This window comes from Rhineura floridana, chromosome 1, assembly GCF_030035675.1.
Source record: "Rhineura floridana isolate rRhiFlo1 chromosome 1, rRhiFlo1.hap2, whole genome shotgun sequence".
NCBI lineage: Eukaryota > Metazoa > Chordata > Lepidosauria > Squamata > Rhineuridae > Rhineura > Rhineura floridana.
Window position 1 is genome coordinate 226,347,494 of NC_084480.1, and position 17,113 is coordinate 226,364,606.

The 17,113-nt window shown below is 38.3% G+C and overlaps 1 protein-coding gene across 3 annotated transcripts in view; it reads right to left on the bottom strand.

Annotated features, from left to right (window-relative positions):
• ZNF407 (zinc finger protein 407) overlaps positions 1–17,113 on the bottom strand; it is a 592,912-nt gene that overhangs the window by 238,947 nt on the left and 336,852 nt on the right. For all 3 annotated transcript variants that reach the window (XM_061594384.1, XM_061594394.1, XM_061594402.1), the window contains 2 exons: positions 11,202–11,368; positions 5,143–5,226 (listed from right to left, as the gene is read on the bottom strand). In XM_061594384.1, the coding sequence (XP_061450368.1) occupies positions 5,143–5,226; positions 11,202–11,368 (251 nt within the window). The remainder of the gene's footprint in view (positions 1–5,142; positions 5,227–11,201; positions 11,369–17,113) is intronic.

A 17,113-nucleotide genomic window follows, 5' to 3' on the forward strand; every position in this document is an offset into this window, starting at 1 on the left:
AGTCTTTAACAGACCATTAGCCTCGCTAATAAAGTTTTTAATGCAGACAATCTCTTTTGAGATTATCGCCGTCTGGGATTTCATCCGTAGCAGATCGAGTGAGAAAAAAACACGATGTTTGCTTTCACCCCCTTAGCGGTGTCAGGTGAATGTTGCGAGGGAGAGTTTAGCAAGCAACGAAAGGACGGGCCCCATGACTGGTCTCAGAGGGGGCTATGGCTTCAGGAGGAATGCAGGAATGAGATTTTAGCAGATTTTCGGCCTGCTCAAACTCCAGGGCTAAATTTTGAGCGGCAGAGGGAGACAAACTTTGTGCTCCAAGCATGTTTCTAATATCTATGGACCAGTCCAGCAACAAGTTAGTAGAAATTGTTGGGTCAGCATCATGAAACGGGCAGGTTGAATAGACATTGTCCATAGGCCTTGGAACCACCTCCACAGGGGACGAAATGGTGGGTGTCTTCTCATCCATGGACAAGGGAAAAAAATGAGTAATTTTTCATTGCTTTGCACCATTTGAGAATAGGCCTGTTTCCCCTTCTAACAGGATTCCCTGGTCTTTACACATTTTCCTGATGCAGACCATTTTTGTTGCGATGATTTTAAAGGGGAAAGAGCAAAAGGCAGACTTCTTAAAGAAGAAGGAACCGGCAATTCGTTGATGCAGGGAGTAAAAATATATGTTTAGAAAATAACCACTTTCTGTCGTGCACTAAGCCTGAGATAGTTTATGTCATAGTTAGTACTCACAGATCAAAAGCAACCACTTCCCTACCATATAGAGAACTATCTAGAAAGATGAATTCCATATAGAAAAACAGCCAAGTTAAAGAATATTTGTGCAAAAGGAAAATGGGAGCTAGCAGAGATGGTAACACAGCTAATAATAAGTATCCTAGAAGTGGGCAGGACTACAGAGAGAGAGAGAGAGAGAGTTAATCATGAAGTTAAAAAACCAAGAGGTTAAAAAGCTCCTAGCTCTGTATTATACTGGGTGTCCTTTATCCCTTTCCTTCTCCTGAATCCTCACACAAACCCCTTTAGAGGCCAAAACTGAATGACAAAGCTCCTGTTCCAGGCTGCCTGGAGTCCAGGAGTGTTTCTCTTAAGCATAGGGATACACTGCAGCATTGTGTTGCAGGTCCCACTTGCAATATGCCTTATTCTTTCTACACAGAAGTTGATGTTAGTTTAAGAAATCGCAATAAGCTGAACAAGCTTACAACTCAAACATGTACCCAAGGAAAAAAGAACCTAAGTGTAAGACTACTGCTAATAGCCAGAACTCCTGGGAGACTGAAAGATCTTAACATCATTTTCAGTGTCTCTATGGGGGAGAGATGAAAGAGTCAGCTGTACACCACTATCTTTGTGAGAACACCCTGCCTCCAACATTCTCACTTGTATTTAAACCATGCTACTGTGCAGCAAGACCAGTATTGACAGTGAAGATTGGGTTAACTATTTATTTTTCACTATTTGTTCTTTTTATACTGTATATACCCTGCATCAAGGGCTCCCACCTGAAGCTGCACCTCTGGACCCACACAAGTGGGGGCTGCCCGCTGGGTTGCCCCATGCCTTCCTGCATCCATGGAGACCCCCTGCTTGGCACGCAGAGATGCCCTTCCTCCATCTCCAATGCGGCAGCGCCCTGTTTGTTTCCGAGGTTGCTTCTGCCACCAAACATATCTGAAGTGGGGCTCCCTGTAGCCTAAGCCTGGGGGGGTTGTTCTTGGCTACGATGGTTGAACTAGTAGGTTCTGAGTTTTGGGGACAGGAGGGTGGTAGCAGAAAATCTATATTTGAGTTGTATTGTGTGTTGCGATTTTTATCGCATTGTTCTATTTATTGTATTGAGTTTTGCTTGGTATGCTTTTGTACTGTTATCTTCTGTATATGTTTTTGAGATATATTTTTTTCTTTTTTTGTAAGTCACTTTGAGTTTCATTTTGGAAAAAAGCGACTAATAAATATCATAAATAAATAAAATAAATAAATATATATAACATAATAGCATCTTTTTAATTTGTTGCCTTTGTATGATATGTTTTGTAATTAATGTAATGATAACGTATTTTGATATTTGACATGTACTGTAAGCCACTTCAGATACAATAGAGTGTGGAAAAGCAGCATATAACTAAAGTAAACTACAGTAAACTACCTAACTGCCACATCAGTTGAAGGAGCACATTTGTTCATCATGCATTCCTTTGAAAAGCCAATGAATCAATCAGGATTTATTAGTCAACTGACAAAAATACATACCAAACAATGGTGAAGCCAGGGGAAAACATATAGTGTCACTTCCAACCTTTAGTTGCAGGTGGGTTTGCTGCGTCCCAATGAAACAGAAAGTCTCACATTGCTTTCTCCTGAGGGGAGGGGACACTTACTCGCCAAAACATGGCCTGTTTTGACCAGTAGGCTTGGGGTAGGAGGTTGCCTATACTAGGCTGCCCCTCCCCCAGCTCTCTTTTTTCATATTTTAATAAATAAAACATTTAACCAATCCCTGTGTTGTCTTTATCCCAGGTGTGAGACAATTCTATTTATTAAGCATTAAAGATCTATCTAGTATGAATGACAATGTTTAGGGGGGGACCTGGGATCTTCCATATGTTGCTGGATTACAACTCCCATCATCCCCAGTCTGCATGGGTCAAACAACATCTGGAGGGCCATAGGTTTTCCAACCATGTCAGAGTGATATCCATTGCAAATCATACTCAAGAGTACACCCATTTATCTCAATGAGTCTGTTCTATGAATTAGTTGGATATTGCCCTAAGAGAATACTGTATATCTGTTGATGAAATAACAGTGATATTAACCCCATCAAGACAAAAAGCAACCTGCAGTACATCTCATCCGCCAGGAAATATTAAGGGAAGCAATAAGTATTCTTATGTGTTCTTATAGAAATTGCAATAAACAATAATATGTTGAAAAGATTCACTGTCACCCAAATATTGCAGGGAAGTGATGGCTGACAAAAACGCAGAGTGCTGCATTCCTCTGTTTTAAAGGAGCATGTTCCTATGATTCCTGCAGGCATCCTCATAACCGGTGTGGCACCAGGATACTTTATAGTCAGATTCCTGTACCTGGAATAACTTTTGGAATCCCTTTCATTCTACATTTCAAATTGCTTCACCTCGTACCTCGCTAAGCACTTCACTGCTTCAGGTGTTTCATTAGCAGGTTATCATTTATTATGCTGATTATTTTTATACCATTTGTCAGAATACATGGAATGGAAATGGACTGCCTTCAAGTCGATCCTGACTTATGGCGACCATATGAATAGGGTTTTCATGGTAGGCGGTATTCAGAGGTGGTTTACCATTGCCTTCCTCTGAGGCTGAGAGGCAGTGACTGGCCCAAGCTCACCCAGTGAGCTTCATGGCTGTGTGGGCATTCGAACCCTGGTCTCCCAGGTTGTAGTCCAACACCTTAACCACTACACTACACTGGCTCTAGTCAGAATACATGGTCTTCCAACAATTCTTATCCTATTGATTCATGAAACAACTCTATGAGATATGGTGACTTACTCAAGGTGACATAATGAGCTGGACATATATCTGAACCTGGCTCACCCGTTCTCTCACCCAAACCTGTATCTGCCTACACTGATGCTACATTATATAATGTATATAATGAGTATATAACTGTGCAGGACTTACATACAATGCTGCACTCTTACTAAACTGTGGGTGCAACTTGTAAGAGCTACAAAAGCCCTCCATCAGAACAGCATGATGATAGTTGGTATCCAGGGTTCTATAAGTTTAAAAGTGACTAGCACTCTTGCTCCCTTGCAAGGATCAGCCTTTGCTAAGGAGGCACTGGGTTCTATGTACTCATGCTGCAAAGTAAATATGTGAGTACACATGGAACTGGTCTTGGCATTGCACCTAGCAGGTTACTGGGATCTTCAGTGTCAACATACAGATATCCAAGATAGAGCTAAGGAAAGCACAGGGATTTCACATACCAGATATCCTCTAATACCTTGTGTGGCAGTTTCATAAGGTTATTATAATAACAAATTTAAAACTGACACATGAGAGTTTAATGTATATGATCTAATGCATACAGTAGTGCCTCTGTTTAATTTCTATGTAGAATTTCCCTCTATAAATTGCAACTGTAGTTTCAGACGTCATCCTTGCAAGATGACAATAGGTTTTGACCATATGCGTTTATGGCAAAAGCTTCAGAATGTTCAATTCCTTGTGATAATCTTTGACTCTCCTCCAACTATGTTGGTTGACTTAACCTCAGATCATAACTACAAAGAGTTACAGAGAAAGGATATGAATGAGCACTAATTAAAATGCATGAAAATGTTGGTCAATAACAATAAGCATCCTAAAGAAAAGCAGGTGCATTTAATATCTACAAGCAATAACTCTAATCTTTTTGAGGAAAACATAATGGATCAACCATACAAATTGTACTACCCAGAATTAAGATAAAATGTATTCAAAAATGTTTAATTCATTCCTACTTTCATTTTTTAAATAAACTTAACATAGGCTAGAATCCTATACACAGGTATTTGGGAGTAAGTCCCATTGAACACAATATGGTTTACTTCTGAGAAGACATAGATAGGATTGCACAGTTCATTTTAGTAATATTAATAATAAATTGGGAGTATGAAGTTTTAGCTATTTGGGGGTGTATATGTTCCATATATCAACAGCAAATAATGTCAAAGTTTCAAAACTTTTGGCTTGAAATAATATTTCAGTTGAAAACAACGGTTGCATTTAAAAAAACCCTTAAATTTTGACCTAGGAATTCTTAAGCATATTAAACCTTCATGTACTATGCAATCTAGTTGGGCTTCGAAAATAAACCTTGTCTTCTTATTAATTTTCAAAGAGATACCTGCTAATCAATATTTTGAATTTTTAAAAAGAAAAAAAAGTTGGGGTCATAAATAGAAGCATTTGACATAGACCCTAGGCATATCAATTTGTAAAGGCAGGCAAGCAAACAAACAAACAGCAAACAGATATACTCTCTGGACTGTAATGTGCTATATGATTCCCTTTATTCCCTAGTCTGCATGACAGTGCTTTGCTGCACAGAAAATACCAAAGGGTAAAATACAGTTTAACTGACCTGTGTGCTGCCTCCGATGCTTGGTGAGGGCATGACGTGTCCCGCCAGCAAAGCCACAAAGGTCACATAGGAATGACTTCTCGCCTGTTGCAACAATAAACAGATGAGGAACTGCGGAGGTCACAGATCATTAAAACATATCTATCAAGGCTTTCAGGGTTACTAATTCCTCCAATCAAATGTTTCCATGTAAATATGTCAAATGGGAATGAAATTACCACTGCGGTTTATTGACTGTGATAAAATCTGAAAAGCACCACTGAACATAATTACATACTTGTCAGACCCATAAAAATTAGCTTTATTATCAATGGAATGGTTTTGTACAACTTCATTTCTGTTAGATGTCTTCCAGATGGGGCTGCTTTATGCACTTGAACAGTTTTTATGCATATCCTGATTTTTTACAATTCCCATACATCTGGCCTTTTTGTGCTGAGGCAAGACTGCTTGGAAAAGTTAATATACAGTATATATATGGTTCTATTTAAATACAAATATATTGGATTTACCAACAAAATAAAGACTATGAGCAAATTTTAACTGACTTGATCACAGTCCTCATCAAGGACCTCCCACTAAATTACAGAATTAAATTATTTTCCAGGAAAGAAAATAGGCAACAATAAGAAAAACCCAGTGTTATTCTGTACTAACAGCAGCTCAACACTGTTTATGTTTCTAAAACTTTCATAATAAAAACAAGTTTTCTGAATTACTTCAGAAATTGTAGTAGCACTTGCATTGTTCATATTTAACAATATGTCTTTATTGTAAGCCTCTGAAACCATTAAAATACAGATTTGGCAGGGTTGGTAATTGTTAAAAGTGTATAAATGTACACTTATAAAGTATTTTTATTCCAGATAAAAATTTGCTCTTGCAGTTTATAAATGCAGTATATCATTCCACAGTAGCATATTTAGTCAGTAAAGCCCAAGCATGTGAGGCAGATTCATCCCACAAGACCAACCAAGAAGGGTATTACAGAATAATAATACTAACATTGGAGAGAGCCAGTGAAATTATAACACAGCTTTAACACACAAACGACTCATTTGGCTCATTTGGAGACAAACTGTACCCTCCCACCCAGATACCAATGGAAGGGAATTAAAGGAGCTGGGAAAGTATTTCAGATGAATGGCAACATCCCTTTTATACTTTCAGCTCATAAGGAAGAAGAGCTACAATATATGAAATAGAAGTTAAGAGGGCTGTTTTCTAACCCCTACTGGTTTTATGTTTTTCTTCCTGTTCCTTATGAGTGCTTCTTATGAGAGCTTTAATTTTCTGACTCCTTGCCAGCCATCTTCATTAGCTGATATTCACCTTGAAGAGACATGGAACATGGCAGGCAAGACTGGACGTAGACAAGTTTTGGAAGCTAAGAAACAGTATTATGCTGCCCTCACTGCAGCCTTAATCCTCCTGTAACCGGCCTGATAACCACTACACCCTCCTACCTCTAAGGGTTCATGAGTCAGCCCAAATATTTTCTTCCCCCTCTCATTCTCACAAACACCTTACTCTTGTCATGTTTCAGTCCATGCCTTGCTATACATTCCTATATGCAAGTGAGTCTTGGTTTCGGGGCACTAACAGGCTACAGCTGCTCAGCCTGCCATGCCTCACATGGATTCAGTCTTGCTTTTCTCTCCCCACTTTGGATAACTGTATCAATGGCTACAAGTCATGATGCTATGCCTTTTTGGCTCTTAACATTTTTGGAAGTTGTTTAGAGACTTCTTGTAGTAAGTGACGAACAAGTCAAATTAATACATAATGGCTATATGCTACTTCCAAGGATGGCAATGTGCCTCTGAATTACAAGTTGTTGCAGAACCACAGCAGGAAAGGGCTGCCTCATATCCTATCTGCAGTCTCCCCTACATCACCTGGCTGGCCATTATGTAAAACAGGATGCTAGATTAGATAGGACTCTGGATTCTTCTTATATTTACTTATCTTTGCCTCTTCTTCGCAATAGCACCACTGCTGCTCTATCTCAGCAGCAAAAACAAGTGACTATGGAATGTGAAAGTTGCTATGTCCAGCAAAAGTCACTATGTAAGGATATCTAGCAATACTTTGCTGACTACAGCAACAAAAAGAACAGATCTTTCTCAGGAATATCAACTGGGCAAAAGTGACACACTAACTAGCCTAAAATACTATTATGCTAAAAACAAACAAAATGATCAACACTGGAGAGAACATAAAGATGCAAACCATGCATCCATGGTCCTTTTCATTTCCTCATCATGAAAAAAATGGCATACAAACCATTTCAGCTTGTGGAAAGTGTGAAACTATCTGGCAACAGAATGACAAGCAGTTCAAATGAATAATCAGTAACATATACACCTACATTATATGATTTGTCTGAGCAAAAGACACCTTATAGGTGATTTTGTATGGCTCAGTAAAGCTTGTGTGTCATGGAGCAACATAACAACACAATCATTAGCAATAGAAAAACAAGTGTTTCTCATCACAAATCTAGAAGTAACCTATTCCAGGCAGGTTTTTAGGACAACTCTCCTTCCAAATACACACTGACCTCAGTACAGAGACTCTTGTGCAGTATCACATCCAGACCGATGATCTGCAAGCAGAAACTGTGCACTGACCTCCCTAACTGGAGATATGTTTAGCTATGTGCACTGACCTCCCTAATTGGAGATATGTTTGCTGCCCTGGGCTCCTATTGGGAGAAAGAGCGGGATATAAATCTAATAAATAAATAAATAATATAGAAAATATATTTGCCTGATTACTTCCAGCATGTAAGCTGAAACTTACTGCTTAGGCAGTGGAATAGTGGCAATTAAAACAGTTGGGCCTCCCTGCAAAGTTAAAAAAATACCAGGAAAACAGCACATAAAGTTGTAATCCTATACATATTTACTTGGGGATAAATACCTTTATCTCAATTATTGGACATGTATAAGATTACATTGTAAAAAGTGTCACAATTTGTATCACAGCCTATATTTTAAGTCATTAATATTACATTAATAACTGAGAAGCCTTTCCAGACAAATAGTCCCAATCACTCGTTTTTCTACCTACAGTTTTCTGCCATTTGCTTTCTTCTGGCACTTACGTTAATCAAAATATCAACAGGAAGGGAGAATTATAAAGAAATCTTAATTATAATTAATTAAAATTTAATGTATTAATCAAATTGAAACATACATCTTTTGAAAGATCTAATCCAATATCTTAAACTAAGATTCACACTTGAAACATATATGCTGTTCCACGTCTTCCAAGAAATTATTCATCAACTATAAGCTATCACATTTTACTTTTCTGGGAAGACCTGAGTGTCATAAAAGCCTGCAGGTTTTATGTTAATGAAGGACAGGCACAGCACTTTACCCTGCTACCACTATGCATGAACTACTTGGTACCAACTATGCACAAACAGGAACATGTTTACTATGGAAAATTGTTATAGTACAATTATAGTACTTTTTATACTACTAACCTAATAAATTATACATCACCAAATCCTGGATTCAAAATTCAAAAGGGATCCCCATGAAATCAGTGGGAATTGTCTTTATTAAATAACTGAGAATGACTTTTTTAAGGTACATATATCTGGTAACACATACAGCTTTTCTGTAAGACTGTCTTCTTGGCATATGAGTGCACTTGTAGCTTTGGGGTTGGGGCTTATTTTAATATATACACTTGCAATGATCATGCTTACTTAGTTTATCACACGCTTTTGCTATATCCTTCGCACTTTAGTTTTGCATAGATTTAATTGGGGTTTTGTTTTGTTTGGGTGTAGATCTGTAGATAGCAATTATTAGGTGCAATCCAGCACACAGTTATGTATGCTGGAGAACCCATAACTGTGAGCATGATTTCAGTATTTCAGTCTTGCATCCAACAATTTTACCATTCATTTTTTGTTCAGAAATTACAACCTTTAAACTTTGAGAAGGATCTAAGGGGCAATATATCACCTGGGGTACAGGGGGCTGATCTAACATGCCATGTTTATATGATAACAGGAATGTAATAGAAAAAGGTTCTTTTCTTAACAACTTGAATTAGTTTCAAGTGTGCCATTTTGCATTCAAATGTAGAAAGACATGGAAACCAATCCTTTATTTTCTATTAGAAAACAGCCACTGTCCCCTATCTCTCATTATGGTGCAGACTACAAGACCTAACAACAAAAATCCATATTATTGATCTAACCAAGTCTCCACAATTATTCTTTAGAAGGAAACGCCGACGATAAATTACATCTGCACTGGCTTTTCATCTGCTGTTCGATATAAGTGATCTCTCAGGGCAGGCTGGAGACCTTAAATCGTCAACACCCTTGTCAAAGAAGCTAAGGAGGCCTGGGCTTCCTACAAACTGCCTTGGAAGAACTTTTAACCTATAATTTCTAGCAACAACTCATTTCATTTTCAGAAAATTGGGGGAGTGATCTTTTCAGGAATGTTTTTTTAATTTAATGGAACACTGTTTCATCTTTCTAAGAAATGCCTAGAGAATTTTGATTTGAAGATCATTTTTCATTTCTCTTCCACTTTTAACCAAGAGTTATATATACTATTTTGCAAAGGAGCTAAAAATAATCTCTTTTCTGTAGTTTTTCTTCACATGCCATGATGTTTCACTTTATGATTCTATATCATATTATTCTTAAAGAACCAGGCTACATTTAAAGTGTTAGTATGGAAAATGTTATTTGCAGTTAGGCTAATAGCTGATTATTAAAAACTTTCTAGTCCTTCACAGCAAATTTTGTTCTAATAAATTTAACTTGCAACAGCTTCAGTTTCAACTCAAAAAGGACAGATATTAACGCTGTTTTTTACGAGTTGTAGTAAACTTTGCACTCTGTGTTAAATAAAACTGGTATTTACTGTGAACTGATATTTACTGTGATATGCATTTAAATTATAGCCATGCAGGTTTAAAATTATTGCTGTTCCTCAGCCTTTTGGAAGCTGTTAGTTAGGGTTGATTCACATGGAAATGTATAGTCTTTTTTCTGCTCCCTGTAAACCTTCCTCAGCTTGCTTGCTTGCTTTTTTATTTAATCAGTCAGTCAGTTAATATATGTCTCCTGTCTTTCCTCCTTAGACCAAAAGGTACCATATCAAGAAATGCATTGTGTGAAGCCACAGTACAGGGACGTACGTTCTAGCAATTTTTGCCATTGTCACAGCTCCAAAAAGTGATCTTGGTCATGTGATATCCTCTTCCTGTGATCTGAAGCACATATGTGCCTACAAATGATTGCACTGAGAAAAATCAGTAGAAAACATCCCTATATAAACCAACTCATTGAGTCAACACAGTCAAGTGATGTGAATCATTGCACTTCCAGGTGTTTGAATCTGTTTCAGTTCTTTTATATGAACTATGAATTTCTGCTTTCAGTGCTAGGTATTTATGATACTGTGATAGCATTAGAAACATTTGCAGTATAGAAAGCTTCCTTCATTAAGGAAATAACATGAAAGCAAATTTGAATGATGTTAAATATGACTTCAGAGGGAAATCAAGGGTAAGCAAAAAAGCACTTAAAATTAATCTAATCTCACACATAGCAAGCAGTGTCTATCAGGCCTTACAAGTCTGGCACATTACCACAGTCATTCAATGAAAAGTAGCACAAAACACTTCCTGGAGCAGGTGAAGTCCAATAATTGTTAAAAGGATAAAATAGAAGTTCTCCTACAATAAAGAGCAACAGGTGGACCTGTAAAGCAACACGCAGCCAGGGCCTTATTAATTGATTGATTGATGTTTGTTTGCTTAACGACTGCCAACATGGCTGTATAAAAGCAATTTAAATACTTCTCCTTTCTTGTCACATTTGCATCATGGGAGATGCTAGCATTAATCACCATAGAACAAAAAACTGATGTTGTACTCAGAAGGATTTGAATCATGCCCTAAATGTTCCAGTGTGAGAAACCTTTCTTGAACACAGCCATTTTACTTCTTAGGAGCAGAATTCGATACAAGCTCCCCCTCTGTCCACATCAAGATAAGAAAAGCATGAGCCAAACCTGTATGAGTCCTATAGTGGTCTTTCATGGCTGAAGCTGTGAGGAAGGAATAATGACATGTAGGCCATGAGCACTTGTATGGCTTTTCTCCAGTGTGAAGTTTCATATGATTGTTCATTGCCCACTTCTCTGTGAAACTTCTGTCACACAAGGGGCATGTAAATTTCCTGTGTAAAAAAAAACAAAAGACAAATAAAACCAGGTGTTAACTTTATACACACACAAACCCCCAAAACTGATAAAAGAAGCGTGTTTTTTAACCCGAAGTGTGGTAAATGGAGAGACTTTCATGAAGAGAATTGCAGACCTGGTCTGTCATGTCTGTATAACCAGGCATTGATTTTTCTGTCGAGACCTGGCACTTCAGCCATTTATTCTCTGCTTTGCGGTTGGGCCCAACGGGTTTGAAAAATTCTGTTACAGTCCAGTCACCCCTGAGGCAAATGTGAGAATAGATTTCACCTGCACAGGCCTACACCACTTATCCAGGGCATGGGCTGTCAGAGCAAAGGCTAAATGAAAAGCTATCCATACTGAACTACTCAGACAATCACACCACTCTGTGCCATGCTGCTGCTACTGTAGTGCAGAGGTGAAATACTACTTGTAATAACAGTGTTACTGTAGTAAACAAAACAAAACAAAATAAAAAGTACAAAAAAAAGTGTTAAAAGGGTGGTGTGGGGGAGGGGACGAACATTCTACCTACCTTCAAAAGGTTAATCATTTATTGAAAACATTACTGCATTGCTTAAGATTCAATTTTAGGTGCTTTTTATTTTTAAACATATCCATGGTTAAATAATAAAACCTTACTAAAAATAGAACAGTTAAGTAGAACTGTTAAATAGCTTAAATCAAGGCTAGGGAACCTTTTTCAGCCTGAAGGCCACATTCTCTCCTAGCAAACCTTCTGAAGGCCATGTACCAGTAGTCAGTGGGACCACAGGCAAAATGAAATGAAAGTGACACTCTTTACAGTATGCTACATTCCAGCCATATTAAAGTAAGATACTTCCATACAATCAATCCTGTGCGTACATCTCTGTATTTGCCATTTATAGAACCTGTGCTCAATGCAGCAATCCAGCTTAAAGCATCCCTGACAGGTGGCTGTCCAGCTGTCTCTTGAATGCCTCCAGTGTTGGAGAGCCCACCATCTTCCTAGGTAATTGGCTCCACTGTTGTACCACTCTAACAGTTAGGAAGTTTTTCCAGAGGTTCAGCCGAACTCTGGCTTCCTGTAACTTGAGCCCATGTTGGCTAATATTCAGCTTGTGATCAACAACAATTTCAAACCTTTCTTGCATGTATTATTGTGAGCCAAGTATCCCCCATTTTATAACTGTGCAAAGCGGTGGGCTAAAAAAAAAACTTCTTCCCCACAGTATCAGCAGTGCAGACAATTCCATCCACAGGACAGAGTTCTATCATTCTTAGGCCATGCTGGGAAAGGCCATGCTCCTAGTTGAGACACTGACCCCACTTCATGAAGTGTGAGGTTACAGATGAGAATAGCTGCTGCTTGAATTCCCACCCCCACACCCCATGGTGGCAGGAAAAGGTGCCAAATTCAAGCTGGAATAGAAGAATTGGTGCGCACTTATAGAATCAGCCTTTGCAGCCACAACTTGAAAATTGAATCACATGATTTATTATTATTATTTAATTAAATTCATATTCTACCCTTCCTCCCAGTAGGAGCCCAGGGCAGCCTGTCACCTCTACACAGAACAGAGCCTTCCATGTGGTGACACCTATCCTTTAGAACTCCCCTCCTGTTGAAATAAGACAGGCACCTATGGTCTTGGGTCTCTGGCATATATTGAAAATCTTTCTTCTCACTCAGGCCTTCTGAAATTAGTATTAGATTGTATTAGTTTGTATTTTTAGCATTAGAGAGGGCCAGTTTGGTACAGTGGTTAGAGTGCTGCACTTTCAGATCCCCACGGAGCCACAAAGCTGGGTGCCCTTAGGCCACTCACTGTCTCTAACACTTTACAGAGTTGTTTTGAAGATAAAATGTATACCATCTTGAGCTCGTTAGTATATAAATGTACTAAAGAATACAATAGTATTGTTAATTTCTGTCCACAGCTAGCATTGTGATCATGTGAATCTTATTTTATACTGGTTTTATGATTGATGTATCCACCACTTTTCTTTACACTGCTGGATGTTTAAAATATTAAGTGGCCTAAAATATTCTGCTAAATAAATATGTCAGGTGATTGACAGGGTTGGCCATATCCAATTCCCCATCCCTGGGTTAAGGGGTTTGTACTGTAGAGAATAAAAATGTAGACATAGTAGTGGAGGGGGAGCGTCTTAAGGAGACAGCAAAGTGTCTAGAACTGGGAGAAGCAGCCACAGATGCAGCTGTTAGAGGAAGTAGCCAAGAGAAGAAGCTAAAGCTGAAGCCAGAATAAGGCTAAGAACTCCAAAGTCCCAATGGTGGCTGGTTCTGGCTGTTCAAGTAAGAAATCAGGACACCAAGGCTAACAATCACAGAAGGCTGAAACTGAGAAGGTCTGCTGAGAGAGGAAGACTCCAGCAGTTCTCCAGAAGATCTGAAACCAGATTGTGAACTGTTGGCAGTTGTCCACAAGAAGCAGTAAGTCCTTGACCAGACAGAAGACTTTGGGTTAAATCCTTGGGGAGGGGGAGATAAGAGCAATTGGCTTAGCAAAGGGAAGAGAATTAGTGCAAGGTAAAAGATTCCTCTTTAAAGTAAAAACTATAAAATGTACTATGGCATAGACAGTGAAATATTGCATCGAACCACTCCTTAATGTCTTGGCTGAGATGCTCCTTAATCATAAGTCATCATATCAAGCCCTAGGTGGGTAACTTTTTTCAGACTGAGGACCACATTCCTTTATGAGCAACCTTCCAGGGGCCATGTGCCAAGGTCAGTAGGACTAGAGGCAAAAGTAGGTGGAGTAAGGAATGTAAATTTTACTTTGTACGACAGGACAGTTTTACACATACTCACACATGCCTTTCTGCCCTCCATCGAGGCAAGCAAGATTTATTATCAGAGTTCAAGGACACATTCCAGCTAGGCAAAAATATTTAAGGACAGTGCAAAGTAGGGCCGGTGAGGGTGTAGCCTGGAAAGAGTCCTGAAGACCAGATAGCAAGGCCTGGAGAACCACATTTGACTCCCAAACCTAAGGTTCTCCAGCCCTGGTATAGCAGCATAATATTACAACAGAACTACCCCCTAATATATTGCCTGAGTCCAATATGATATGAATCCAAAGATAACTGCTTTGTACAGAACACTACACAGGCTTTCAATAGGTTCAAATGAACTCACAGTGCTTGGAAGATTAGTTTTTGTGGCCTTAAATGAAGGTATTCAATCAATGCACATGAGGCTACTATATCATTTCATTATATTCATGTGGTCAGAAAATGAACCTATATTTAGTTTACGGGTTTTTTAAAAAAAATTTTAAAAATCTATAGCAGTTTGGTGCAACTTTCCAAACTACTTTACAAACTTGAACAAACAATTCATATAATTTGCATAACACAATCATCACACAAAGATTTCTTTGTTCAAGATTTTTTTTTTGTACTTATGGTTATATTAAGCGATTACTAAATTTCCCAATAAAGCCATTTCCATACTCAAGCAATGGAGGAAGATAAAAGGATCACGAATGATGTTTGCGTGCTTGTGCACACAGGCGCACATGCACATATTGAATTGAAAACAGATTTCAAATTACTATATCACTTGATCATTGCTTGGTGGCACTAGCAAATGACAAATATAGCTAAATACTTCCAAATGCAACGTAAAAAAAATCATGTCCATATATCTCGCTGACAGGTCTTCATGCATTTCACATTTCAAAAGCATGGCAGGGATCTTAATTCTAAGATAAATTCCTCTATCTACTTATTTCCTCATGTATTTATTGTGGATCTAACCTTCTACTACAAGAAATAAATAAGCAGGTTAAGTAGATGCTATCTTTTAACAAATAGTTTCTCTGGACTGTATTACAACTTTATAAATGACAAAATAAATCCCTCATTTTTAAATCTTCCAAGATGCACATTTAACAGCACTGCACCTATTGAACCCCAATGTATACTCTATTATTCACATACAATAAAAATGTTCAAGTAAGATTGAGAGATTGTCTTAAAAATGACAAAAACAGCAAATATAGACTAAATAGCGAAACCTCACCATGTTGAGGCAAATCTGAATATTAGAAAAGTCTAAACAGAAGGAATAAAAATGAAACTGCAACTGGATTCTTTTTCTTACATTTGTATCCTATTCTTCTTCCAAGGATCTCACATTAAGTTTTTTTTAAAAAACTTTGCCACTCTCTTGTGAGGCAGGTTAAGCCCAAGTGATGTTCCCAAGGCTCACTAATGGCCACCCTAGCTAACAAAATATCCACCATGTTGGAGAGGATTTGGATGGAGCAAATGTGTCCCCCCAAAAAGCCTTGCCCAGCTTTCCCATTAGTGGGGAATTCCCACTGGCCACCCCCAATGCACCTGCCAAAAAAGCAAGCAGGTGGAAAGTACCATTGGCAATATTCCCACCCAAGTTAGCCCAAGGAAACCCCCAAATGGGGCATTTTGTGGAGGGTGCGGGGCTGGGCCAAAATAAGATCTGCCGGATCCTGAGCCAGCCCTGCTGCAGCAATGTGACAACAATGGGCCCAATCTGAAGAAGGCACAGCAAAGAGGCATATTTCCTGCCCATCACCTTGGCGACTGCAAGCAGCAGGATTGTGGTTGTGTTGCTCCATTAAGCCCCACTGCTGCCTGCCATGGGTTAAGTTAGAACTCTAAATGGGGGTTTGAACCAGCATTTTCTATAACTAAGTCCAACATTCCCACAACTAAACAGTTGTATTTTGCCCAGGAGTAGGGATCTGAATTCCAATGCATGGCAGTAATTGATGACTGCATTAGAGAAAGAACTGAGCTCTTAATCCAGCAAGTAAAATATTAAAACATTGTAACATTAATTAGGAAAAAACACTAGATCGTGATCCAGCCAACAAGTACATTTGGATTCTGTTGTTATATGCCTTCAAATCAATTACGATTTATGGCGACCCTATGAACCAGGCCTGACCCTACTTAGCTTCCGATATCAGATGAGATCAGGCATGTTCAGGGTAGTATGGCCGTAGATTTGGATCCTAAACCGATGAAAATGTAACGTACCACATTGTAGCTCTTATACTTCTACAGTACATTCTGGCACTGGTTTCTCAAATATTATTATACAGTACAGCAACCTTTCAGGTCAGACCTACCTTTAAACTCCTGATTTTTAAACATTTTAAAATTAGAAGGAGATGAAATTGAGGAGATGGAAGCTGACCACAGAATTATTATTATTTAAAATATATGGGACTCAAACCTATAGGACAACTTGATACAACCAACAGCCATTACCTGGTAATTCTTACAGTATGCATTAAGGCATAATGGAAAGTTCTTAATTTATCATCTTCCATGATATTATAATATCATGTCAATTTAACAACATTAATCCTGCTACAGAGCTTTTTATAATATACAATCACTTAAAATAATGTCACATCCCACTATTTAATGCACATGGAAGTATGTTTCATTAACACATCTCTATGAATTTTTACTAGTACAAATATATAATGTAGAAAAAAATGGAACATCTGTATATATAATATTAATGAGCCAAACCCCTTTGTACCAATAAAGCTTACAGTTTCATTTGAGTGCTGTTTTTGCTTTACCTTATATATCATACAATCCCACAAGAGTACAGAAATCTACTCAATTAACACAGTCAACATATATTGACTAGGTTAACTCTCTCTCCCCCAGTTTTCACTAAACATATCAGTAAGATGTGACCACTGCTGGCAATTGATGTCTTC